Source organism: Nelusetta ayraudi, unplaced genomic scaffold (assembly GCF_046127955.1).
Source record: "Nelusetta ayraudi isolate G7.1 ecotype Tasmania unplaced genomic scaffold, CSIRO-AGI_Nayr_v1 ptg000084l, whole genome shotgun sequence".
NCBI lineage: Eukaryota > Metazoa > Chordata > Actinopteri > Tetraodontiformes > Monacanthidae > Nelusetta > Nelusetta ayraudi.
Window position 1 is genome coordinate 4,102,501 of NW_027466134.1, and position 26,788 is coordinate 4,129,288.

The 26,788-nt window shown below is 46.3% G+C and overlaps 1 protein-coding gene across 1 annotated transcript in view; it reads left to right on the forward strand.

Moving 5' to 3' along the window:
• gmds (GDP-mannose 4,6-dehydratase) overlaps positions 1-26,788 on the forward strand; it is a 150,410-nt gene that overhangs the window by 92,436 nt on the left and 31,186 nt on the right. The window contains exons 8-9 of the mRNA XM_076045366.1: positions 21,883-22,001; positions 23,289-23,385. Of these exons, the coding sequence (XP_075901481.1) occupies positions 21,883-22,001; positions 23,289-23,385 (216 nt within the window). The remainder of the gene's footprint in view (positions 1-21,882; positions 22,002-23,288; positions 23,386-26,788) is intronic.

Consider the following 26,788-nt stretch of genomic DNA (forward strand, 5'->3'; position numbering starts at 1 on the left):
GGATTCTTTGAATATCTGGATTGAGGGGAAACACCCCTGGGCCAATTGTGTGTGTGAGATGGGAAGGAAAATATTTCCCACTCAGCCTCGGCGATCGCGCCTGAGGGAAGTTGAAAAACACTCCTGTCGTTTGTTCTGAATGGCGCTCGCTGCCAACAGTCGCTGGCGCACAGAGAGCGCTTTTGTTTCCTGCTGGATTTTTTATTGCATGTTTTGCATCCGAGGCTCTGAGGAGCGTTCGCTCACTCGCTCACTCACTCGTCTGCTCGCTCACTCGTCCGCTTGCTCGTTCACTCGCTCGTTCGTCCTGGGATGCAACGTTTTTGCATCGATTGGAGGAGAGCGAAAGTGAACGAGCGCGATAGGTTTCCCCTCCTTCTTTTGCATCACGCGTTACTCCGACCACACTGGCTCTATTGTTCAGGCTGGATGCAGAAAGCCTGTGTTTATGCCTGCCTGCAACCAGGGAACGGCTTTTACGGTTTGTTCTATTTTTAAACGTGCGCGCATGTTTACGATATGAGCTGTGTGTGTGTGTGTGTGTGTGTGTGTGTGTGTGTGTGTGTGTGTGTGTGTGTGTGTGTGTGTGTGTGTGTGTGTGTGTGTGTGTGCGTGCAGGTGCATGTTGTCATTACTCACAATATTTATGCACGCTCATACAGCTGAAATGTTGGAAACTCTGGGCTGCGGGTGCCAAGGCGTCCAGCCAACAGCGGCAGCAGCAGCGGCGGCAGCAGCAGCAGCGGCAGCAGCAGCAGCAGCAGCAGCAGCAGCGGCGGGTGAAATATTGAGTGGTTCCACTGATTTATGCAGCCAAACTGGGACTTTGACAGGCGCTGTACCCAACTGCGCATGAGAAACAATGAAGACTCTGGTCGGAAAAAAAATGAAAAACAAAACCACCCACCCACCGTGCATGTACACATGTATGGAAACACGACCACCCACCTGTTTACTGCCTGGTGGCGGCGGCGGCGGCGGCTCACCTTAACGCTGAGTTGCGTGGAAATTTAAAATAAAGCTTTTTTCTTTTTTGAGTTTGAGACAGTTTGGCCTTCCAGGGTCGAGGCGGAGCCAGAGCTCAGGCTGAAGACCACTGGCTCGTTGCTGGTTTCATAACGCAGCAGTCAGGATCAGGACCAATCAGTCAGGGTCCCTCTCACCTCTCTGACCACCTTTCCACGGCAACTTTGACCGAGCGATCGGAATGGTGAGAGTGTGCCGTTGGCGTTTGTTGGCTGTGACACCGTAGAATGACTGAGGTCGAGCGTCCTCACTGGTATTTCTTCCTGAAGAGTCCGAACGAATGACAACAAACAGCACAAGTAGCAGAGAAGCGGTTCAGTCATTTTTTCCACAATCCCTCCTTCTCTCTCTCTCTCTCTCTCTCTCCCTCTCTCCCTCTCCGTCGTGGAAGTTTGCTGTCTTCCGAGATGAAGACTTCCTTTGCTGGCTCCCTCTGCAGCTCCACAGGAAGTGCTGCATTAGGAGTGTGAGGGCAGAGCGAGTTCCCTCGCTGGGAGAGATTCCCCACAGCTGAGAGACGGAGTCACGGTGAGATGAGAAGCCGAGGAGGCGTGAGAGGTGGATGTAGAAGATATAGAAAGCCAATATTTGAATGTATATTCACAAGGGAATGGAATTTAGCATTTCCTTCACTTTGTGCTACATTGGGATGCATGATGCTGACACCAGTATCAGGTATCTGTATGGATACTGGGGTTGAGCATTCTACTCGTACTCCTAAAATACTTGTATGTGTATGACAGTTTTGTTAAATTTGTGTTTGTACTGCAGTGAAACTTGTAGAAAAACATTCTGAGGAATGTTTGTCAAATAACTTCTGCGGAAAAACAAAACGAGGTACTCAGTATCGGTATTGGTGAGTACTGAAACGCCAGTACTTGCACTCTCCTCATCCTGTAAAGATGCAGTATCGGTCCTTCCCTAGCGCTGCGCCTCCTCTGGTCTGTTTTTGTCATTAGATACCTCCAAGTTCTCCAGTGGTCCTGGAACTCCACTACGGTTTGTTTGACTCTGTTTTTTTTTCTTTTTGTTGTTGTTGTTGTTGTTGTTGTTGTTGTTGTTGTTAAGGTATATAATTATCATGTCTAAATATAAATCACACGTGATGTTGTATGTGGAGGTCAGAGAGAAAAGAAGCCAAGCTGTCGGACCACCCATGCAAGCTCATGTTGGATGGTGCCAGGATTTAAGCCAATGAAAGTGCAGCTGCCTTGCAGGGGTCCAACCAGGCCAAACTGGCTATGATACATCCGTGGCAGTCAACTCTAGGAGTGACTTTGAAATTATTATTTTAAAGTCAAAAAAAAAAAGAAAGAAAAAAAAAAAAAGAAAAAAGAGAGACATGGTGTTCTTTTAAATGAAGCTGCTTGGAGGCCAAGTTTCATTTTTTTTTCAGATTTCTTTCCATGTGTTTAAAGCAGCCCATTAATTTGACATTAATGTGAGCTGTTTGCTTTTTTAGAAGGCAGCTTTCAGTTCAGAATTGAAATGAATTGAGTCATTATTCTCCTCGCGTTTATCCAAATGGTGCAATGTGATGTAATGCCGCACGGCCGCATTATTGTTTCTGTTTATAGCCACGACGGCTTGGCATCGGCAGGAAGCTCCAGCAGCTCCAGTATTAAGAGTCTGGACTTGGCCGGTCGGGTCCCTTTGCGAGGTCACTTTCTGGCAGCCGGAGCCGCGCACGGTCGCCGTAACCCGGAGAACTTTTCCATTTTAATGGAGCGCAGACTGTGGGAACGGCGGCGGAGAACCCGGGACAGCCCAGGAATCTGCCGAGGTCAGCGTTGGCCAATAAAAAATGGCCAATTTCACCGGCCTTTTATTACCCGTGTACCCCTGTGGGTGTCTGACTGCGGATCAGCGCTCACATGACCGTGACCGCACTGTCCCCGGTCTCGCTCTCTCTCGCTCTCTCTCTCTCTCTCTCTCTCTCTCTCTCTCTCTCTCTCTCTCTCACTCCCTCTCTCTCTCCCACACTCTCGCTCGCCCATCGCCAAAGGTAAAGCATCTGTTTCCTATGTTTCACAAGCCGGCGCTCGGCTTTTATTTTATGACACACGCTACTGTTTTAACTGCCGGCCAGCGAGGCGTCGGACACGGGAACCCTGAAAAACACAGAGCCACATGGTCTCGGAGATGATTTGGCGCCGCGCTGACGTCCGGTGTGTGTGTTTTGATGGCACTGACGGGCAATCCCTCGTTGATGTTCCGATGTTATCGCCGCTGAATCAACAGGGCGGCTGACACGCTCATCACACCTGCCTGTCTGTGTGAAAAGGGAGCATCGCTGAAGTTTTTGTTGCTTTTTATTTTGATGGATGGACAGAGTCGGACCTCGTTTACCGCAAGGCCAGGTTTCACTGGAAGCTTATTGGCGTTCCGTCACAAACGAAAACCCACGTGTTTCAGAACCCGACGCCGCTGATATGTGAAACTGGGTTCCAGAGAGGGAAAGTTTGAAAATGCTGCTTGTGTTGTTTCACCAAAACTGTTTTTATTTTTTGTTTTTTTTTTTTCCAGACAATGACCTCTTTAGCTACGTTCCCCTAACCCCCCCTCCCTAAAATTGCGCAAAAACCTAAACATGGCAACAAAAACTGGTGATGGAAACAGCTCAACTTGGAAAAGGTTTTGACGCTCTCATCAGGTGGCTTTTCAGACGTATGCATGTCGAGGAATATCGCAAAAGTGTCACGGAAACACTTTTTGGCATGTACACGTCAGCGGACGTGACGTGCGAGGTCACGTGACCAGTTGGCTGATTTTTTTTTTTTTTTTTACAAGTCATCGGAGAGAAAAATAGAACAACCTTTCTTGACAGCAAACAAAAGCAAAAGTAATTCTGGTCGGATCTCGTGGGAAGGTTTGTCCAAACTTGTGACTGGCAGTCAACACCTGGTACAACAGCGGCTAATGGATATTTTGTCTGGCATCATTTTCTTCTTGCTACTTGGAACAAGAGAAGAGATAAAAATCAAACCACCTCCCTGAATGCGAACCTGCTCGTCTCCTCCGGCTCCTCCTAGCTAAACATTCAGGCAAATGAGGCATTTTATTGGCATGTGTGCTTTTACAGTTATGTTTCCTTGTGATAAAGTGCAGTGTAATTGCTTCTTCTAACATCCCTTAACCGCTTGTTTTGAACTGTGTGCTATCTATCAGTCCTTGTCCTTTCATCCTGCACATTTTCTTATGAGATAAATTGGATTTTTTTTTTTTTTTTCATGTTTTGTTATGAGATGCAGCATGATGATGATAATGATGATGATGATGCAGTTGCAGCGGATCAACTCTGATGGCCGCTTTTTGAAGTGAATTCCCACCGGAAGCGCGGTGTGCGCGCACGGCTTGCAGGAAGCCCCTGGTGTTTGTGTTTGACGGCTCCCTCCGCTGCTGCTGCTGCGGCCGTCAGATAACCACAATGAATCAATAGTCGCAGCACAGATAACGAGGATGTGGACTTTTATCTGGCTTTGCAAATCTTATCCGGCTCATATTTCGTGTGCTTTGCGACGTTGATGATTTTGCACTTTCCCAGCGTCCCATGGAGGCCGCGAACATCTCGCAAACAGCCGCCCCTCACCGCGACGCCGCGCTATCACTGTTTTGTCAGCAGCTTCGATACGACTGGACTCTTCCACGCTTCTGTGGAATTACATATTGCAGTACTGCAAATTAGATGTTGCGATATTATGACTTTTTTTTTTTTTTTTTTGCACAAGTGTGGTGAAGTTCAAGCATCTGAAAGTGCTTCAGTAAGCCTCAGTACAGGTACGAAGTAAAAGTTGTTTTATTTTGGCAATTTAACATCAAAGATGAAAGCAACACATTGTATTGAGCCATTACTGCTGGGACGAAGACGAAACACTCGTCAGCGCTCTGCCACAATCAGCAGCTGAATATGGAGAACGACAGATCTTGAATGTGCCACACGCAGATGAGATCATGTTTGACGGAGCTTTGGTGAAAGTTCTCAAGTGAGAATTGTGTCTAAAGTTTGCGCCACAAATCTGATCATCGGACCACAGATCAGAATACACAAATATTCATTGTTGTTGTTATTGTTGAATCATTGATCATTTTGTGGTGCGTCGACTCTTTGCAGCTATTTATTGCAGTGGTGATGAAAACTCAAATGTGAGCTCACGTTACCTTGATCATATTTAATTCTAGTCTCACACTATCATACGGCGAGGGTGCACCTGTTGTGGATCATTAAGTGATAGTAAGTATTTGTTTTTGTTTTTTATTGTTGAGCTGATGTTTAGCAGTTAGCACCGCAGTGGCAACTGGGGAAGAGCAGAGTGGTGGCCAGTTTGGTAGCATCTGTTGAATCCGGTGCAGGAGGTGGCGTCCGTCCTTCTTGCAACCGGGCCGCTGTGAAGAGAATTCATCCCAGTGGGCGCAGCACAGGAAGAGGTCGGCAGTGTAAGCGGAGTCGCCTTCTAGCAGTGCGGCCAGCGGCTGCTCTCTGCCCAAGGGTCAGGGGTCACGTGTCTTTGCCAAAGGTTCACGTTCAACCCGGTGAGGAAGTCTGGAAAGTCAATTCACAAAGTTGTGGAGTTCAGACTGACAGGCAGCTCACCTTCCTCCAGCCGCCGCCACTGCTTCTGTTGTTTTGTTTTTTTTTGACAGTTTTCGCCTTTTTGTTCTTGTGAGATGCACCTTTTTGTCTGCTGCTGCAGTTTAGTTCTTAAAATCGAATTTTATCCTTAGAATCAGTCAAACTCTTTGACCACAGTGGGTTCTAAGATTTGCCAGAGGGCCGGAGCAGGAACAGATGGATGGAGTGTTTTTGGTGAGCCACCTCAAAGGAGGAAAATCTACATCATGCGATGTGTAGACAACATGAGCTTTTATGCCAATGGAAAATGAACCAAAAGCAAAGTTGCGACCAAATCGTTGTGTCTTTGAAGCCCCACCAGGGTGTTCAGCTCTTTATTGACATGACTCTGAAAACACTGGAAAAATGGATGAAATTCATTTCCCCGAAGGCTGACCAGTCATAGCAGTGATGAGTTGATGTCAGTGCAGTTGAAAAGTGCCCCTGTGACATCATCAGATCACTTTGTGCGCTGCTTTGTAGTACAGTCATGCACTGTAGCTCATTGTGGGCACTGCACCGTTGTTGCTGCACCTCCATTGAAATACAAGATTGATATAAAAACAGAAATAGGGTTCTGTCTTGTCGGAAAAATAAAAATATCAAATATCAAATATCAAGCCATCAACTAGACATTTTCGTGGGTGTGGGATTTGATTACTTTATACAAGATCAAATTCATAAATCCATTTTTGAAACCTTTCAGAAACTCTCTCTCTCCCTCTCTCTCTCACTCTCTCTCTCTCTCGCTCTCTCCCTCTCTCTCTCACACTCTCTCCCACCCTCTCTCTCTCACACTCTCTCTCTCTCTCTCTCACTCTCACCGCGCACACATTTCTTCAGTCGGTTTGCAGTCGGCGTTGAGAGATGCGTAAGTAAATCCAAACACTCGGCGGCACTCTCCCTCCCTCTCTCTCTCCCTCTCGCCCTGTCTCTCTCTCTCTCTCTCTCTCTCTCTCTCTCTCTCTCTCTCTCCCTCTCTCCCCCCCCTCTCTCTCTCTCCTCTCGCTGCTGTTTGTTTTTCTTGCCGCCGCTTAAAAAGTAGGCAAAACAAATCGTGTTTTTCTGGCCGGCCATCACTCGCTGCGCGGACATCGATACCCCTCGCCGCCATGACGCCAACGCCAACACCAGTGTGTGTGTGTGTGTGTGTGTGTGTGTGTGTGTGTGTGTGTGTGTGTGTGTGGCTTGCTGTTATACTCGGTTACTGTACATTTAAATAAAGTTCAGAAAAAGAAAGAAAAAACCCCAATGCGACTATTTTAAACACCTCCAACATCCTGGCCGAGCCCTGCCTATTCAAGACTCCACTATGACAGATTAGCATGCAGCTGCTATATTTAACCTACTGAACTGGTCCCTCTGTGTGTGTGTGTGTGTGTGTGTGTGTGTGTGTGTGCGAGAGTGCTCCGTTCCTCCTTTTCCCCCCTAAAATGGTCACACACCCAGAGAAAATGAGAAGGCTCCTTTGAGAAATGTGTTCCTGGTGTTCTCACGGTGTAAAAATGACACCGCCGCCGTGCTCCGAGAGTCGGCGGCTCGTTCCCAGTGGCCGCGCAGAGCAGGACCCGACCCAGTGCGTCGGGCCGGTGTAGTCACTGACTGACGGCGTGTGTTCTGTTCCTTAAATAGTGAATGACACTCTTTATGGGAGCCGTTAAGGTGAAAACATGGAAAAGATAGTTTACTGTGGAGCCACTGTTCATAGAGCCAGAGGTCACAGCCGAGTTCAAGTGTGTGTGTGTGTGTGTGTGTGAGTGTGTGTGTGTGTGTTTGGACTTCCTCATGCGTTTGGCTATGTTTAGATGTACAAACACGCTGATACTATCAAAGGAATGAGCGCAGCCCTGATTGACGAGCCGGGTTGACGAGAACTTTTTTCTTTATGAGCCTTTTTTTTGCATCACAATAGCCGCAGCCGTAGGTCACCATCGGAACACCCACGCCCCCACCCAAAAAAACAAAAAACAAAAACAAATAAACAGGCAAGAAAACACCTTTTAATGGTGCTGAGCCTACAGAAGTTAAGTGTGGACAGCAGTGGTGGAAACAGATGGTACAGATGAAGAGAACACAACAGAGAGGAACTGAAATCTGACAAATAATTTGCAATGTCTGCCAGCAGCTGCGTTTCCATGAACCCTAGAATTGTGCAAAACCTGAATATGGCAATAAAAAAACGGTGATGGAAACTCGGAAAAACCTTTCAAATATGGCTGAAAGGTTTCGAAGAGACTGAATATTTTTTTTACAAGTCACGAAAGAGAAAAATAGAACAGCCATTCCTGACAGCAAGGGACGAGATTTGACAAGAATTGCAGCTTACGCTCTTCACACCATTCAATGGAAACGCCTGCAAATCGCACAGCTGTGCTTTGTGGAAATTTTAGAAATCTGGCTTTTAATTTTTTCGACAAACTGTCATGGAAATGTAGCTGGTGTGGACGGAGTGGAGATGGCCGTGGTCCTAAAATAAGCGCACAAAGCACAAAGGTGTAGAAGGGACGACAACAGAACACAACCGTGTGTCAACACTGTCATCTTTTCTTTTTGAGGTCCGTTGATGTCTGAGATAAATAAACAGTGAAGGTGAGGCAGCTTGCGAGGGTCCTGCTAACAGCTGCTAGCGACCGTCCCAAAATGCACAATGTGTTTTTATTGCGGTTCTCCAATAGAAAACCAAACAAGAGCGTCAGTGTGAGACATTCCAGTCGGCAGCACACGAGCCGCCGTGGGTGCAGACGCGACTTCGGGGTCCTGTTTGATAGATGGCGTCCGGTTATATTTGGCACGAGCGTTCATCGGCCCAGACACTCCAGGGGCTTTTCTCTTGTTTTGTTTCGTCCTGTTTCAACTTTTAGAACCGAGCCTGTCACTGCTGGCGTGGGCGGCCGCGAACACAAACCATTCGGAGGTTTTCTGAGTGAGAATCAGTTCCTCCAAATATCCTCTCAAGTGAATCCAATACACAAACGCAGCCACTATTGCCGGGCAGTGAGAGAAACACAGAAAAGGTGCTGTGAGTTTTGCTTCATTAAAGAGCGACGACGAAAAACAAGCGAAAAACCAAAAGGCTAAATTTAGCAGCCGCTGCCGTGACACAGTTTCAGGGAACCGGTTGAGGCAGAGCCGTGTGACTGAAAATGTCTCCGAGTCAAACCTCCTTTGTGCGTCCGGCTCGGTGACCTCATCATAGTCGCAGGCTGCCGGCTGGGAAAGTGCCACCGACTCAGGTCGGCTGCTGTGGCCGCACGACTCCGCCAGCGAGCGACCGGCAGAGTGGAGTCAGACAGGCCCACACCGCAGACGCACATGGCGGTCCCTGCCTGTGTGTGTGTGTGTGTGTGTGTGTGTGTGTGTGTGTGTGTGTGATGGTGTTGTGTGTCTGTGGAGGTTCTCAGTCATCCAGGTCATCTTAAAGTAAAAGGGTGAAGTTAGTTCAGTTCTGTCAGAAGTGAAGAAGCCTTTTGGATGAGAGGCAACACAAGACCAAAGTCCAGTTGCCCTGACTGAACCCTTATACTGCTAGTGTTCTCGTACTCCAGGTTGCAGTACTTGGTCTCGGTCTTTAGAGCTCTTTGTAAGAGTCTCGGACTCACAGGCATTTTTACTCAGTCTCGGCGAACTCTGGATTTTTGATTGAAATGTGTCGAGACTCAGCCAACAACAGAAACGACAGCTTTTGTTTAACCACCTCATCCCCAGAACCTTGCAGAACTTTGAGGTCTTTCACCAGCACCAAGAGGAAGATATGAGTGCATTTTCAGTGTTGAGCTCAGACACTGAAGGTTTTTACGCACTTTGTTCATGATTGGCAAGCCATGATTTTCAGTTCAATTATTCCCAGTTCATTTATTAAAATTTTTATAAAGCAAAACAAATGGTTGAAATAGCTGGCAAAGCAGCAAAATGTGAAAGAACAAAAATATTAAAAGATGCCTTGCTCAAAATAATTATTGCTGCTCCATTGATGTTGAAGCAAACTTCCAATCTCAACGATCTCGATGGTGCGGTCTTGACTACAACACTAGTGTGTGTGTGTGTGTGTGTGTGTGTGTGTGTGTGTGTGTGTGTGTGTGTGTGTGTGCGTGCGTGAGTGATGAGGTCAGGTCGTAAATACATGCTGGAGTGTCCACGCTCCCAGACAGGCTCCGCCTGACAAAGAGAAAAAACGCGGCAGTTTGGGACTTTTTTGGTCAAAACACAACAGCGGAGAGCAGCAGAGGGCAGGCGCAGGGTGTACGCCAGTGTGCGGAGGGGCTTTAATAATTTGAAGCCGGTGCTAAAAATAGCCCGGCTTGGTTAAAAAAGAGGAGGAGGAAAAGAAAAAGGGAAAAAAAATATAGCTGTTCTGCTAAAAATCACAGCTCCGTAGCAGCTATTTGGATGATGTGAGCTCCCTGAGGTCCAGCCTGGGAAAGTCAGTCGGGTGCAACTAGCGCGTCTGGCTGTGTGTGTGTGTACGTACGCGTCTGCCAGTGTGTGCGAGCGCCTTCGTCATTCTAAATTGAATGATTAGGCAGATTTTTTTTTTTTTTTTTTTCGCAGAATGGGGGGAGGAGCGAAGGGTTTTTAAGCAGCCTCCCTCTTTTCAGGGGCCCTCCTCCAGACGGCCCAGTTTGACTGTTTGCCCAGGATAGTTTGAGTTGGTTTGACCCGGTCTGGTCTGGTCTGGACTGGTCTAGTGTGGTCTATGTGTCTGGTCTGGTGTGGTTTGGTGTGGTCTGGCTTCGTCTAGTCTAGTTTAGTCAGGTCCGGTCTGGTGTAATGTGGTCTTGTCTAGTCTAGTCCAGTCGGCCCGGTCCAGTCCGGTCCAATTTAGTCCAGTCCGATCTGGTCTTTTCAAGTCTAGTCTAGTCTAGTCTAGAGTCTTGTCTAGTCTGGTCTGGTCTAGTCTAATGTGGTCTAGTCTGGTCTGGTCTAGTCTGGTCTAATCTAGTCTAGTCTAATGTGGTCTGGTCTAGTCTAGTCTAGTCTAGTCTGGTCTGGTCTAGTCTGGTCTAATCTAGTCTAGTCTAATGTGGTCTGGTCTAGTCTGGTCTGGTCTAGTCTGGTCTAATCTAGTCTAGTCTAATGTGGTCTGGTCTAGTCTAGTCTAGTCTGGTCTGGTCTGGTCTGTCCAGTTCTAGTCGTCTCTGTGGTTCCAGCAGATCCAGCGCTGACTCACGCTCACTACAAGACCGCCGGGGATTGTGGGATGTGGGCAGACGCAGGGTTTTTTTCCTCTCTCTTTTTTTTTTTTTTTTTTTTTTTTTAAAGGTCTTGCCTTTACATGAGATTTGAGGTCAAACAGTCACACAAAAAAAAAAAAAATAGAAAAAAACACATTTGAACACAGCAGAAGTCATTTGATGAAACGCTCTCAGCGCAGGAACTCTGGGAATGTTGGCCCACCAAGCTCTCCAGCAGGAGATTCTGGCCGCCTGTTGAAAGGGTGTTGGCCTTTGTTGCACTAAACCGAGTCCTATTAAAGCGTTATTTTTACCAGCTGGTATATTAGCGCTGCTTTACAACTGATGGCAGCCAGCAGTGAGACTCAGACCAAATAGTTTTACGTGGGCCTGAAGAGAAAAGTGGAAGGAGGTCAGAAATTGCAACAAACTATTAAAAGAAAAAAGCGAGGGTGAGCTAACGGTTAACCCCTTATTGGGCGCTCAGTCACTCAGTCGTTCGATCTTTATATATGAAGGAGATCAATCAGGAGACAATTTAAGGCTGTAAACTAAATCGTGAGTTTATCCTCATCTTATTCTTTTATGTCAGTGCAAAAGTGATTAGAAAAATAATCTTAAAATTCTAAGATCGCTCATTTCATTCTGGACAATAAAGACCTCGCTAATGACAAACAATTCATGGCACAGTGTGAAAACAACTCTTGCAACAAGTCACTGCATGGAGCAAAGAAACAGAGCAAATCTCCTCATATAACCAGCAGCCACACAGCGGTCCATATCATATTAATTATCATATAATTGCGTCTCATAATTCCTCGCCCAATGAAGGGTTACAGGAAGCCACCAGAAGGAACTCAGAGGCCAATTATTTCACCGCACTCCCTAAGAGGCTGGATGGGACACAGCTCATTTCTATTCTCTTTCTTTCTTTCTTTCTTTCTTTCTTTCTTTCTATTTTCCTTTTTTTCATATACATTATAATTACATATCAATAACATTTTCTCTCCATTGTTCTACACAAAATTCAGGAACAAAATGAAAAACTTTCAACATTTTTTTCCAGTGACTGAAGAACGATCCTGGCTTTGACGGTGATTTTGTAATCGTGTTTCCATGAAACCTTTTTTTTTTTTTTTTTTGTTAATGTGCCTTCATTTGCATGAAAAACGTTATGGCGACGGCGTAGATCTCAACAGCTTCCTTTATTTATTTATTTATATTAATTGCGATTTTTTGGGGGGGGATTAATTAACAGATTTGTTGAATGAACTCTGAGGTTGCAAACATTCAGCAGTTTGCATCTTCCTGGGTGACCACTGGTTTAAAGGCCTTTAAGAATATATATATAAAATACAATAAGATCTACAAGCAGGCATTGTTTACCATTCCTTCCAAAACGTATTCCCAAATTCAAAGCATCAACCTTTCCTCGTCACCTCTGCCCTTCAATACTTTGACTCGTGTTTGAAAAGAGCCTCTTGCCGACCGGAGGTGTTGCCTCCCGACGCTCAGCCTCAGTGGAAGCCGACAGAGGTGGAGGGAGCTAATCCGCCAGGCCTGTGTTAACCTGCCTCCTGTGTTGTGTCAAAATGTTTGCACTTGTGTAGATTGTGCTGAAACACAATCCGCATTGTGGTGTTTTGGCGAAGGCACAGGGCTGTTACGTGATGCGCTGTTTAGAGAGTCGGCTCACGTGGATCGCAAGACGCCCATTAATGTATTAATGCTGACGAGCGGCCAGCCACAGCCCCAAGGTGAGGTGTTGGGTGGGTGTGTGTGTGTGTGTGTGTGTGTGTGTGTGTGTGTGTGTGTGTGTGTGTGTGAAAAACACGGTGTTACGTGTGTGTGTGTGTGTGTGTGTGTGTATGGCGGCCAAGATGCTCAGAGGAACAAAGGGATCCTTTGAGAGTCGAGTGTCAGACGAGCCTGTCAAACGTGCCCATTCTTCTCTAATCCCAAAGTTGGGATAATCCCGCACGGTTATGGAATGCTGTTTAACACACTCTTGCACACACACACACACACACACACACACACACACACACACACACACACACACACACACACACACACACACACGGCTATCTTAACACCCATTCAGCCCGCCTTAGGGATAATGCAAACTGTTTGTATGAGATGGTCGGTTGCTAAGTGAAAGAGCAGGAGCCACTTTTCACATTTCCAGCAGAGCTGCTGTTGACACATGTGCAAATAGTTCCTTTTTAATCAGCGACAGTTGGTAATGTATTGGTCAGGTGTTACCCGAGTTCACCCAGCAGCTCTTGGCACCCGTTGGCACGACCAGTACCAGAGGCACAGGTTAGTTTTAGGAACAACGTCGTCGTGATAAGACACATAAAGCCACTGGTGATTATTATTATTCATTCCTTGTCAATGACAACATTAACTTGGGAAACCGAAGCACCGAGGCACACTGACGAGCAAAAGTGTGATCCTAAGTCAAATCAAACCAGGACAGAATGATAGCGAGGACGTATCTGTAGCTGCCTTTCCATCACTCCTACAATTGCGCAAAACCTATATATTGCAATTAAAAACTGGTGATGGATGGAAACAGCTAAGCTTGGAAAAACCTCTCAAATGTGGCTGAAAGGTTTTGACGCTCTCATGAGGTGGTTTTTCAGTTTATCGATACAGAGGTATATCGCAAAAGTGTCATTACACATCACCGGAGGTGACGTAAGGGTTTGGACCAAAAATAAGTGGGGTCTCGTGGGACAAGATTTAGATTTAGAATTACGGCTTCATCGTCCGTGTTTGTTACTAATAGAGTTGCGATGCAAAGAAGGTCACGCGTTAGAATAAATCAGACGTTTAAAAATAGCCACATGTGAACGTCTACAATATCTGGTTATCTGTCCATCATCCGTAGGGGGCGCCACTGGGGTTATCCCCGAGTCCTGCTTTGAATGCTGTTTGTCGAATGTGACCGAGAGATGGCTGCTCTGATTGCGGGCCTGTCAGGGAAGTAGCGCTGATGGATGTGGCCCCAGAGAGAGCGAGCGGCCGATAAAACCCAACCGTGGTGACGTCCGTCCGTCCGTCCGTCCGCGGGACTGTAGCCGAGAGGTGGCGCTTGGCTCGCAACACGTGCACGTTTGAAAGACACGTGCACGTCCCGGGAGACACGTGTCTCTCAACACGTTGCTGTTGTGGAGCTGCGAGAGCCGCGTGTCGTGGCCAGGTTATCAGAATGTATGTGGTGCGGCTGGCTGGCTGGTTCAATATACATGTTGTGGAACAGTGCAGGGAACCTGGAACACTGCTAATGGTGTGGAAGAAGAAGACATTTTGATTACTTTTGTAAGTTTTGAAGAAGTGTTCTTGCTCGCTGTTTAGACCTGACAGTGTTAACCTTGCAGCAATAATAATGTGTCCTGATGTTCGACATTTTGGATCTGGACAACATCTTGACGGCAGGCGAGCGTTCTTACATTGGACAATTATACTGATATGATATCTGCCCAAAATATATATCCATACTTCCAGCACTGGAACACTTTGCTGCTGCTGTAACTTCGAAATCGCTTAGACTGCATTCCAGAGAGAGACACTTAGTGGTAAGGCGCTGCAATCCCGAAGTTGACAGGAGAGCCAATCAGAAGCATCAGAACAGGACCAAACTCTTGTCTGTGGAGGGAAACAGAAAATGACGGTGATGCAAAGCAACAAAAGAAGAATTATTAAACATACTTTATTGTAAAAATTGATCAGATTTAATTAAAATCCCATTCATGAATAATACCACATGTGACTTTAACATGAATGTTAAATTCAACTTACACAGATTTTTCCAGTAATGTAACTGACAATTCTCTTTATTTTGCAACGACCTTACGTGTAACTCGTTACCGCCGAACTCTGTACAAAGCTGCTGTCGGGTTGGAAGGACGGCAGCATTTGGAACTGGACGGTCTCCACTCGACGGGGCAGTCAAGGCGACCGACTGACTGCCTTCACGGTTCGTGTGGTTCGTCACGTTTGCAGGCGTTTAACGCCGTCGTTTTATTTGCGTAGGAATTCAAGTCATTTCCTGTCGGAGCGAAACTTTGTCGTACGTCTGCATTTGAGACAGATTGTGGCTTTATGCTATCCATTTGCCCTCTCACTTCTGTGTGTGTGTGTGTGTGTGTGTGTGTGTGTGCTGAACCCTGGGAGTTAATGGCATTTGCAGGCCCGTGATTTGGCCCGTTGGCCGTAATAACGGCCCAGTTAAGTGTTGACTGGGAGCCGTTCCACATGCCGGCTGTCGTCAGCCAGCCAGAGACGGAGACGAGCCGAGGGGCCACCGAGGACCCCGGGACCCTCGGCCAGCAGCAGGGGTGAGACCGGGGGAGGGCGGGGCCAAATCATTAGATAACGGGGAGCGTCCACGGCGCTCACACTGAGCTGACTCACCCCCAGGGGGAGGAGTGAGAGCGTTCACCAGACTGGAGCCATGGAGCTCATCCTCCATGTGATTTGGTCCCTGGTCAGGGAGTTTCCCGCAGTGTTCCTGCACTGTTCTGTGCTCTATCTGCACATGGAAAAGATTAAATATAATACACCTTCATAAAAAAAAAAAAGTGGCAGGCGCCGCCATTGAGTGTCGACGCCATGTAATCTCCGTTTTTATTCACTTCGTTATTTCCTTTCTGCTCCTGAGGCTGTGATTCGTGATTCGTTGGAGCTGAGAGGAATTGGTTTTCTTGGTTTTTTATGCAAATGTCAAAGGAAAACACTGTTTCTGTATAGAGGCTTCAGTTTTTCACCTTTGTGAAGGTGACAAGATGATAAAGGAAATTAAAACACAGCTGATTGCCGCATTGGATTATATTTAGATGCAAAGAAAGAATTAACTTTTTTTCGTTCTTCAATCGGAATTCGCTTCAAATACACATTGAATGAATTCCGACTTTTTGCACACCGTGTCTTGCAATTAGTTCAAGCCAGGTCAATGAAGTTTCCAAGTGTTATTATGATATTTGGCATTGCATGTGGCAGCAACGGCTGGATGGCTTTCCACTTTCCTCAGAAGCTGCACTTAACACGTCTCGGGATAAAACCTGCAGTAGAACAATTTGCCGCTTCAGCTGAAGTCGGATTGTAAAACCTGATGGTGACGGTTGCGTCCTTCCAGCCTGACGGCACAGTCGGTCCAGATGATGGAATTAAGTCTCATTAGAAGCCAAACAAAACGGCGTAATGCTTTCTTTTTCTTTTTTTCTTTTTTTTAAATAAATGAGCTTCTTGTCTATTTCAGTCGGTGTTGCCAGGTGTACGATAATTATCCTAATTGTACGATAGTTTGTCCCTTTGTACGATCAATGTTGCCGAATGTATGATCATTTCAACATTTTGTGAGCGCGGCCTCATACCAGTCTTAAATTTTGCCAGTTAGCATAGTGATTAAAGCACAATAATCCTAATCTGAACCTTTGACCACGACGCCCAACTGATTGAACCCGTTTGGTCTCTTTGAACTTGGAGATCTTCTGATCTTCTCATCAGAAATATCTGCAAAATCTACATCCCAGTTTTCCTTCTTTCCAATCAAATTGCAACTTTGAACCACACTGCACTCACCAGGTTTCCACTTCTGTTGTGTGTCTGTGTGCTTGTGTGTCATATAACTCAGGTGACGGGGTTGCGGTTGGTTGCAGGGGTCACTGTGTGTCTCTTAGCCGGAGTGGAGTGTGTGATGGGGGTCATCCTGTGGCCATGTGAACAGGAAGGTGCCGGGTGAGTGAGGGGCTCAACCTCAGAGCTGTTTATCAGATTGCAAATGAAGCAGAGTGATCCTGGGAGGGGGGTGGGGGGGGGGGGGGGGGGGGGGGGTTCCAGGAGAGGAGGAGGGCGAGAGGGAAAAGGAGGAAGGAGAAAGACAGCTGGCCCCATGTGAATGAGTGCACGTTTCCTCCCATTTGTAGTGGCATCCATCCGTTTTATGATTTGGGCTGGTCAGCATTTGGAGGCTGTAGCGATAAAGTTTGCTTTATTGTCATTAAATTGAAACTTGATACACTGCCAGTCAGTCAAAAGTTACTTACACATACTTACGTGATTATTTTTTATTTGTAGATTGTCCCTCAAGACATCAAACATATGAATGATGAACACATATGGAATATGTGTTGAACAAAAAAGTCTGAAATAACTCAAAAAAGTTTTATATTTTAGATGATATAGAATACACACTTTCTGTGTGTAGTTTGCATGTTCTCCCTGTGTCTGCGTGGGTTCTCTCCGGGTTCTCCGGCTTCCTCCCACACTCCAAAAACATGCATGTGAGGTCAATTAAAGACTCTAAATTGTCCGTAGGTGTGCATGTGAGTGTGAATGGTTGTTTGTTTCTATGTGGCCCTGCGATGAACTGGCGACTTGTCCAGGGTGTCATCCTGCCTTCGCCCTAAGACAGCTGGGATAGGCTCCAGCAGACCCCCGTGACCCTGAGCTCGGGACTAAGCGGGTATGGAAAATGAATGAATGAATGAATGATATAGAATGGCCACCCTTCAGAAAAAATACATAAAAACATATTTAGGTATTTGACTCTTTTTTTTTTTTTCTTTTGCCACATTGATCCACATATCTTGCTCATATATTTGATGTGTTCAGTGTGTATCTACAGTGTAGAAAGTAGTCAAGAAACAGGCGTGTCCAAACTCTTTGACTGCTTGTGTGTTTGGTGCAGAAAGAACAACGTGGAGATGATTCAAGTCTACTGGAAGTCGTTACCCCAGAGCTGAAGACGACCCGCAGTATTTGTCCAAGGCGGTTTCATGTGGGAACAACTTCGTTCCCATCAGACGTCTCCGTATTCGTCACACAGAAACGTGTCCTTTCCCCCAGTTGCGGATTCCAGGATTTATGTGTTCTTGATTGGTTGAGATTAACGACATTCTTCTCGTGCAAGTTGTAACCTTGGCGAGATCGGTTGGCCTCTGCTCCCAGACGAGATGCTCCTCAGACATTCTTGGTTCCGCCTAAGCAGAAAACAGTTTGAATGTTGGAGTCGCCTCAGTGATCGTTTCCACTGAACATGAGTCCCACCAGAAGGATCAGAGAAGACACAGCTTTTTTCTTTTTTTTTTATCCAGCACATTTCCTGGCCCATCTTCAGCAGAAGCTGTGTCACTCAGCTCAGCTGTAAATATTTTCTCTGGCTGGAGAAAGAAATCAAACTGCCGTTCCGAAAGGGGGAGGGGCTTCCTCACCGTGGAGGTTTTTAAAAAGGTGCAGCAAAAGAGCAAACCATCCCTTTTTGGCAGGATGCAATTTCAAACAATATTTGATATTTTTACGAATACTGCAAAGTTTATTTAAAAGCGTCCTGGAAGATCCACAGTTTTGAATATCAAAAATTCATGATAAAAAGTACAAACAGCATGACTGCACTTAAAAATTGCTACTTCGGTCCAACTCCCAACAATGATAGAACGTGAGGGAACAACTGGAGGTCCGAGCTCCGCCGTGCTCTCACCGGTGAGCTATGTACTCCGGCGTGGTTTGTCCCGCCGCTGGTGGAACGGCGAGGTGCTAATATTGGCTCATGTCGCCGTGTGAGAATCTGCTGTGTTCATCAGGGGCCCCGGGGTGAGAGGTCAGCCTCAGGGGAACCCTCAGCACCGAGCGCCCAGGTGACCCCGAACGATCCTGAGATAGGACGGCCTCGCCTCCCAGAGGAGGAGCATTCCATCACTCTGGCCTGTGTGTGTGTGTGTGAGTGTTATAGAGCAGACAGGCAGCTATAAAACACAATAGCCACACACAGTGTTGTACAGGACAGTGAAACACGGCTTCCTCGAGATGGTCTGAGCAGTCGTGTCTCTTGTCCACAGCAGTGTATTCATTCATTAATGTTGCTTGTTACTATCCGCTGTCAGTCTGAGGACTCGGCGGACTCGGCGAGGTTGTCGCTACGTTTTTCAAGACTCGTCGAAAGCAATTTCGCTCATGAGGTACTTAGAAGTCCAACGCGGTCAACCAATGTGCCGCACAGCAAGAAACACTGGAATACATGAAACACAAGGCAGAGCAAACATTCCTGCCGGAGCGCTGCATTCCTCTGTCTCGATTCTCATAAAGTTTCCCCAAATGTCGGTGGACGTCTCTGCGCGTTCATGCTCCCCCTGGAGGAGATACCTGGCACTGCCGTGGGGAATTAGCAACAGAGAAAAATGGCCTTGTTCTGATGGAAATGATCTAAATGAGACGGTTATTCGTGAGACACTGTTGTCTGAGTAGATTTACGCTCTCAGTTTCCAGTGTTGGAACACTGACTTTAGAATCTGACACAGTTGTCGAGGCAGCATTTATTTTATTGTAGTGGTAGCTTCCTGGAAAATCCTATCCCATGAATGTTTTCCAGTACTGCATGTTTTCTTTGCTCTCGTTTTAATATTTACAGAAGCCTACTATCGCCTGGTGATGGTAAAATTCTCGTCACGTAACTCCGTCAAAAGTTGCGCCTTTTTGCAAGACAGTGTTTTTTATTATTAGGCCAAATGATAATTATGAAAATTAGTTTAAGTTTGATATTCTTAATTATGTGAGTCCTTGCCTCTCATTATGATGAAATGGCGTGATCATTTCATATATTACGTGAAAATCATCTCGTGAAAACGTGAAAAATATTGTAATCTTTTCTTGTAATTATGTGACACTGAGATTTTATTCTTGGTGCGTGTGCCTGCAATGTGCGTCTATAAATGTTCAACACTGAAGTTGTGAATATAATGATCACTTAATATCGATCCGTTTATGATATTGAATATACACTTTATAAAGCATGTTAACATCATTTTAATATAATAACCATTAAAGGAGGGCAGATCATTTCATAGTTGGCAGCCCAACACTGGTTTGACACTGCGGCCCAATCAGCTCACTGGGCCACTGGGACGTCTGTGTCATATAAACAAAGTTATCTCCAGCGCGCTGCCAGTGCTTGTGGTTCTTATTGGGTTTCGTTCTAATATCTTGGCGGCGACCTCGTGTTTACCCCGGCGCTATGGCGACAGTGCGAGGATGCGCATTTCACTTTGTGGGGCACGAGTATGCGCCAATTTGGAGAAACACTTTGTCAAACACAAAAGCCAATTAGAGGGCGTGCCGCCTCCGTCCTTATTTTATTTAGTCTTTTTTTTATCGCTCCTCTTGGCTGCCGCGGTAGGAACGCAGCCAGCGAGCCTCTGCTCATCCAACTGTATCGCATAAAACATCCCAGCGCGTCCACTTGGAACACATGCGCGCTCGGCCTTCACTGGAATACCGGCTGAGCGCCAGAGCTGGGCCGTCCCAGCGTGTTCCGCTGAGAGCGAGACCCGCAAGCGGGATTAAGTGGCTAAAAGACGGAGAACCTTGGGCCAGCAGTGCACAAAGTTCACTAGTCACGCACATGTGACCCAACGCTGTAGTGCTGGAAGTCTAAAGAACACGCCTCTCCTGAGTTACTAAAGAACACGCCTCTCCTGAATTACTAAAGAACACGCCTCTCCTGAGTTACTAAGGAACACGCCTCTCCTGAGTTACTAAAGAACACGCCTCTCTTGAGTTACTAAAGAACACGCCTCTCCTCAATTACTTGAAACACAAAAAAAATATGTATACATATGTGTATATGTATATATATATATATGTATATATATATATATATACATATAGATACATATATATATATAGATAGATAGATAGATAGATATATACACAAATATTTATACACTCATATATATGTGTATAGATCCATATACATATATACATATACACATATGTATATATGTTTCTGTAATGTATATATATATATATATATATATATATATATACATATATATATATATATATATACATATATGTATATATATATATATATATATATATATATATACATATATATACATACATACATACATAACAGTACATGTTCATGAATACATATTCAGATTTTCTGTGTAGTTTGTCCTTTGTTGTTCAGTGGTTTGCTCCAGGCCAGGGTTTCTCTTCTCCGTCCTCTCAGGCTTTGATGGGAATTTACGGGACGCGTGAACTGCTCCGCTACCGCTCTCTCCGATGAATTGCACAGTGTTTATACACACATCTTTCATGGTGACCGAGTTTACAAGAGTCTTTTTTATTGTAACAAAAACACCTGATGTCATCGGAGGAAATGTTATGATTGTCATTACGGACCTCAAACAGTGGCTGCGTGGCAATGGCAGCCAATAGGTCTGCACGGATTTTCAGTGTTTTCTCTTCCAATCAAACGGTGTCGCCGGCGTTAAAGTACCAGATAAATTCAGCAGCTGCGCCAAGCATTGCGTTTGCCCGCCCGCCTGCCTGTCTGCCTCTCCATCCGTCTGCCTCTGCGTCCCCGCCGAGTCTCTTCCAATCAGCCGGGCTTGCAGGAGGTCAGCGGCTCTGACCCGCTGGCTCGGGTTCACCATAAATATTATGGAACTGCAGACAGACGCCCTCGCCGGCTGGTTAATATAGTGCTGCGTCTATTAGGGCAGCCAGACTATCAGCTTTCACTGAGCCATACAGGCCGATGATAGCAGCACTGCCTGCCATGTGGAGGTGGGAAACTGAAAACTCTCCAATCTGAAGCAGATTCTGCCGTATTTGTCATGTGAGGAAGTTGTTCTTCTCCTTCATGGTGCTGTAAACTTCTCATCAGTTGTCTGCATTCGAGTCGTCTCCATGCATGTGCTGTAGGTGGCCACGTGTGTGTGTGTGTGTGTGTGTGTGTGTGTGTGTGTGTGAGAGTGTGTGTGTGCCAGCAGCACGCTGAGGCTGTGGGAGGGCCCCGTCCTCCTTTCCCACAGAATGTGTCCCCTGAGCCCCACGCAGTGACGTCATTGCAGAGGTAGGGCCCGAGGCCCCGCCCCCGAGGTCGCAGGTTCACTTCCTGCTCTGTCGGGACCAAATCGGCCAGATTCCAGCACGCAGCGCCGAACTGTCTTCATCATGTCTGAGTGCTTTAAACTGACCAGCCTCTCTCTCTGTCTGTCCGTCTGTCCGTCTGTCTGTCTGTCTGTCTGTCTGTCTGTCTGTCTGTCTGTCCGCCCCCTGCAGGCCATGTGGCTGATGCTGCAGCTGGACACCCCAGAGGATTTCGTCATCTCGACGGGGGAGGTGCACAGCGTGAGGGAGTTTGTGGTGGAGGCCTTCAAACATGTGGGCAAGACCATTGTGTGAGTGCACACACACACACACACACACACACACACACACACACACGCATGGACACACACACACAGCCCTCTTTCCATTTCATGCCATTGTTTTTTGTGTTTCTATGTCGTTGTGTGCTGTTTCCCTCCCTAAGTCAGTGGAAAATAAAGTTTGTGGACGCCCTAAAAGTTTTACACAATCACAACTATTATCAAAAAATATTTGCTAAAAAAAATAAAAAAATAAAAAAATTGAACTTGCCATGGATGTGTGGAAAGGGACTTTGACTGACTAAAAAACTTTGATCTGGACGAAATGGTGTGTGTGCAGAAGGGAGCAGAAGGGCCTCATTTCCAAGTCAGCCAGTGAGATGTAGATATGTAGATAACATTTCAACACATTGCATCCAGTTCCCTAGTTTTGCAGAGCTGACTGGTGCTAGGCTGGCGCAATGCATGTTAGAATAATGTTAGAAATGAATTGCCATGTGTCACACTGCATTTGATTTCATTTTCATGACTGTTGACATTGTAGATTGTCACTCAGGGCATCAAAACTATGAATGAACACATATGGAATATGTGTTCAACCAAAAAGTGTGAAGTGATGATCTAGAATAGCCATATATATATATATATATATACATATATATATATATATATATATATATATATGTATATATATATACATATATATATATATATATATATATATATATATATATATGTATATATATATATATATATGCATATTTTTTTATATCTTTTTCTTATATATCTTTTGCCACATTGATCCACATATCTTGGTCATACATTTAGGATGTATCTACAGTGTAGAATGTAGTGCAGAAACAGATACGTCCAAACTCTTGACCGCTGGTGTAGTTTGTTGAGACGATCTCCGCTGATCAACAGCTCACTGGCTCACTTGGAACTGAGATCCTACGTGCAAAAGTTCCGAACCACTCCTTCAAGATGAATCCACCGCAGGAGCGTTTACAGATCTTCCAGCCACAGACATGCCAGTTGGAAGCGACCTCTGGTTCACCTCCCTCTCCTCTCCTGCTAGACAGCCACGTGTTGGTGAAGGTGGCTGCTGCTGCGGCGGCTGTTCGCCTTTTACCCCCCCCGCTGTGCTGATCGCAGGGGGGTGGGCGGGTACGGGGGGCTTGGGGATGACATGTTTTGTCTCCCGGAGACGCTGAAGAAACAAACAGCGGGAGGAACAACCAGGGGGAGGCTCAGGGGACGGACAGCTGAGCCCTCAGACAGCTGTGGGAAAATGTGTTAAGATTTACGTCTCTCCAGGTGGGAAGGCAAGGATGAGCAGGAGATCGGCCGCTGCCAGGAGACCGGGGTGGTGCACATCCAGGTGGACCCCAAGTACTTCCGCCCGACCGAAGTGGTGAGTCCTGCCCTTTGTTGTTTTTTTCTTGTTGTGTTTTGACGGTTTTTAGGGTCAAAGGAAATACAGAGGAATTGATGTATCGCGAGTGGCGGGGACTGAAGTGAGTTGGTTGCGGCGCTGAAATAGTTTCCGGAGTTGGAAAGTGTGAAAGTTGAGGGCGCGCGCTGAGAAACTGCTGTAAGGTTTCTGTTTTCGGCGCCTCCTGGATGTAGGCGTGGCTTTCTGGGGGGTGAGAAGGGAAAATTTGTCGACGTAGTCAAGCAGGAAGTCAAGACGTAGTTTTTCCGATTACCTGTGATTCCTGGGGTTATGCACTGCACCACTGCATCACTGAGGGTCTCCTCCAAACAAGCTTTTGTTGTACTTGCGCCAGTATTTGATGGAGTATGTACTGATGGAGTATATATTGATGGAGTATATTTCTCCATGTGGTTCATTTTGCCTACCTGGAAGCCACCACATGAGGCAAGACTGAGTGCAGCGCCTGCTGACAGGAAGGTAGAAGTGTTCTCCGTATTGTTTTGAAGGCTACTGAGAGAGAGAAGAAAATTGGAAAAAAAAAATGTCATCCAACTTCTCTGCTCTGCAGAGCGTGAGTCGGTCATTCTTGTTTTTCACAAACTGTTTACTTCTATTCATCAATATTGTTGTTGTACATGAGGCTCAGATCTACAGAGTCATGTGCATGGAGAGGCAAAGCTCAGCGGTTCTTAGTGACTCTGATAGGAACACAAGCTTGGTGCTTTCATAACATCACTCCTTCGTCTTTCACGCTCCTCCCTAAAGTCTGCTGGCTGTTGACTTGTGGGTCGATCGACAACAGACCGCAACATTCACATTAGACCTCCACCCCTCCCCCCGACCCCCTGCATAGCTTCTGTTTAACCCAACCAGACACTATGAGTCACGGTAAATGCTGAGCTTTAGTTTTACTCATCACGTTTTCACTTCCAACGCCGTCGGCAGACTGCAGGTGCTGCTGCCGCAGACCAAACTGAGTTCATGCAACGTACATAATAAACCTGTGATCCGTCATTTCTGAGCGACTCAGCGCGACTCAGCGCTTCCTCCCTCGCGCCTCACCTTGCGGGCGAAGGCGACGTGTTTTCCATGCGAGTATCAGATCGCCGGCCATTGTGTCTGGACGCGGGACACTTATCAGCCGCTGCAGGTCCGACTGGCGGCGTCGGGCCGCTTATTGTGTGCCGTTACACAGCTGGACCGGGGCCAGTCCGCCTCTTTAAGACTAATGTAAAGCACTTCCTGCCGTGCCGTGTTCAACCAGTTTTTTTCCTTGAACTCAGCGAGCGCTGTTGGCTTGTTGAAGCAGCACAGCAGTGGCACTGCAATGCACTGTCCTCACATCACTCACTGTTCTTAAACTCAACCTGCAACCAGTTGGATTTGACTGTTGGATTAGAATAGAATAGAATGCCTTTATTAATCTCACGTTGGGGAAACTTGCATAATTACAGCAACAAAATGTAGTAGAAAAAGAGAAGGAAAATGATAATAATTAAAAAGAAATAATGAAATAAAAAAGAAAATAAAATATTGATAGAGTAAAAAAGAAAAAACAAGATATTTGCATGTTTTAAATAGGAATCTGAGCTTAATTGCTTGCCTGGATAAATAAAGGTTAAAAAAAAAAAAAAAAAAAAACTAAAGAAAAAAGTCATTGTGTTGTCCGTTCATCTATCCTGGTGTGAAGCGATGCTGATATTCCAGGTCTCTGTCTCCTCGCCAAGGGTCCTGACCCCTCCCCCCCCATGGTGTGTGTGGGGTGTGTGTAGGGCTACCCAGGGGTTGAGGAAGCTCAGATTAGCTGCCTGCTTCTCACTTTAAAGCCAGCAACTTTCCTCTGCTGAGCTTTGGAGAGATAAGAGCTGAGATCCAGTTGAGTGATGGTTGGAGGATTAGCTGGGAGGCCCCGCTGACTGACTGACTGACTGACTTACTGGCTGACTGACTGGCTGACTGACTGACTGGCTGGCTGACTGACTGACTGACTCACTGTCGTCTCGCCCGCACCTGGATTCTTGTATCTTTTGTGCTCGCTGGCGTTGCTCAGTCAGGGCCCCGACCCCGGAGCTGCAGTGACAACCACGTTGGTCCAAAGAGCAGAGAAGGACCAAAGCTGCAGCCATACATGCGGGGAATATGTCCCTTATCTACTTCGTGTTGGCAGCGTCCATCAGTAAAACCTCACTAATGGCGGAGGGGGTGGAGTTAAACATCTGCTTTGCAAATTTATTCATTTACAGTGGAACCAATGAGCTCGCAAAATAGCAGAAGCCACCGTCCAAGAGTGACTCATGACCACCATGGTTATCTGTAATTTACCTGTTTCCAAATGTTGATGTGTTTATCATCAATCATCATCATCATCAGTATTATTATTACTATTTTCAGCCACCTAGAAGGGTATTAAAATGCCCTCAGTGGGTTTTCTGGAACCTCGAGATGCTTTAAATATTTGTTCATTTCAGTCTCCAGACATGTTTAAACTTATTCTACATGCCATGCATATAGAATAAGAGGGCCACATCCTTGAAAAGCACCCTAAGCACCCCCACCCCACCTGAGGACTTGTTGCAGATATTGCATTTTTTTCACTGATGAAATCAAACCATTGAAAAACAGTGAATTGTAGTGGAGCGAGTACAGCGGCAGCAGTGCTGTTATTACTGCTGCTGCTTGGAAATCATTCCAATTTCCCCATTTTTAAACACCGCAGTCTCACCTGACTGGAGTTTCCATCGCCGTTGGGCTCTTTCAAGCATCGCTGTGCGTTTCCAGCGGCCTGTGACGCCACCTGCACCGTTCCTGGGAAGGGCGGCAGCCCAGAGGGACGACTTAAGGCAGCAGGGATTAGGAGGGAAGTCGACTTCCAGCTCCGTCTCCTCTCTCCGTGTGAGGGCTTCCAGCGGAGACTGAGGAGCGTTTGACCTCTGACCCCCTCCGACAGGAAGCCACTGACGCAGGTCTCACAGCTCAGCATTGTGGCTCGTCTGAAGTGGAAATACCTGTCGTCGGGTGTGTGTGTGTGTGTGTGTGTGTGTGTGTGTGTGTCTGTGTGTGTGTGTGTGTGTGTGTGTGTGTGTGTGTGTGAGAGAGAGAGAGAGAGAGAGAGAATTTGGCTGACTCAGATTCTCAGTTTAATGGGCCCACAAGTGGCTGCGTTTCCATGACAGTTTTTCACAAAATAAAAGCCACATTTCTAAAAATTTCCTCAAAGTACAATTTTGATTTGCAGTGTTTCCACTGAATGGTGTGAAGCACATCAGCCAGAATTCTTGCCAAATCTCGCGGACCGAGATTTTTGTTATATTTTTTTCTTTATTTACTTGTAAAAAATATTCCGTCTCCTCCTCCGTCCGATCATAAAGCGCTGGTTTCA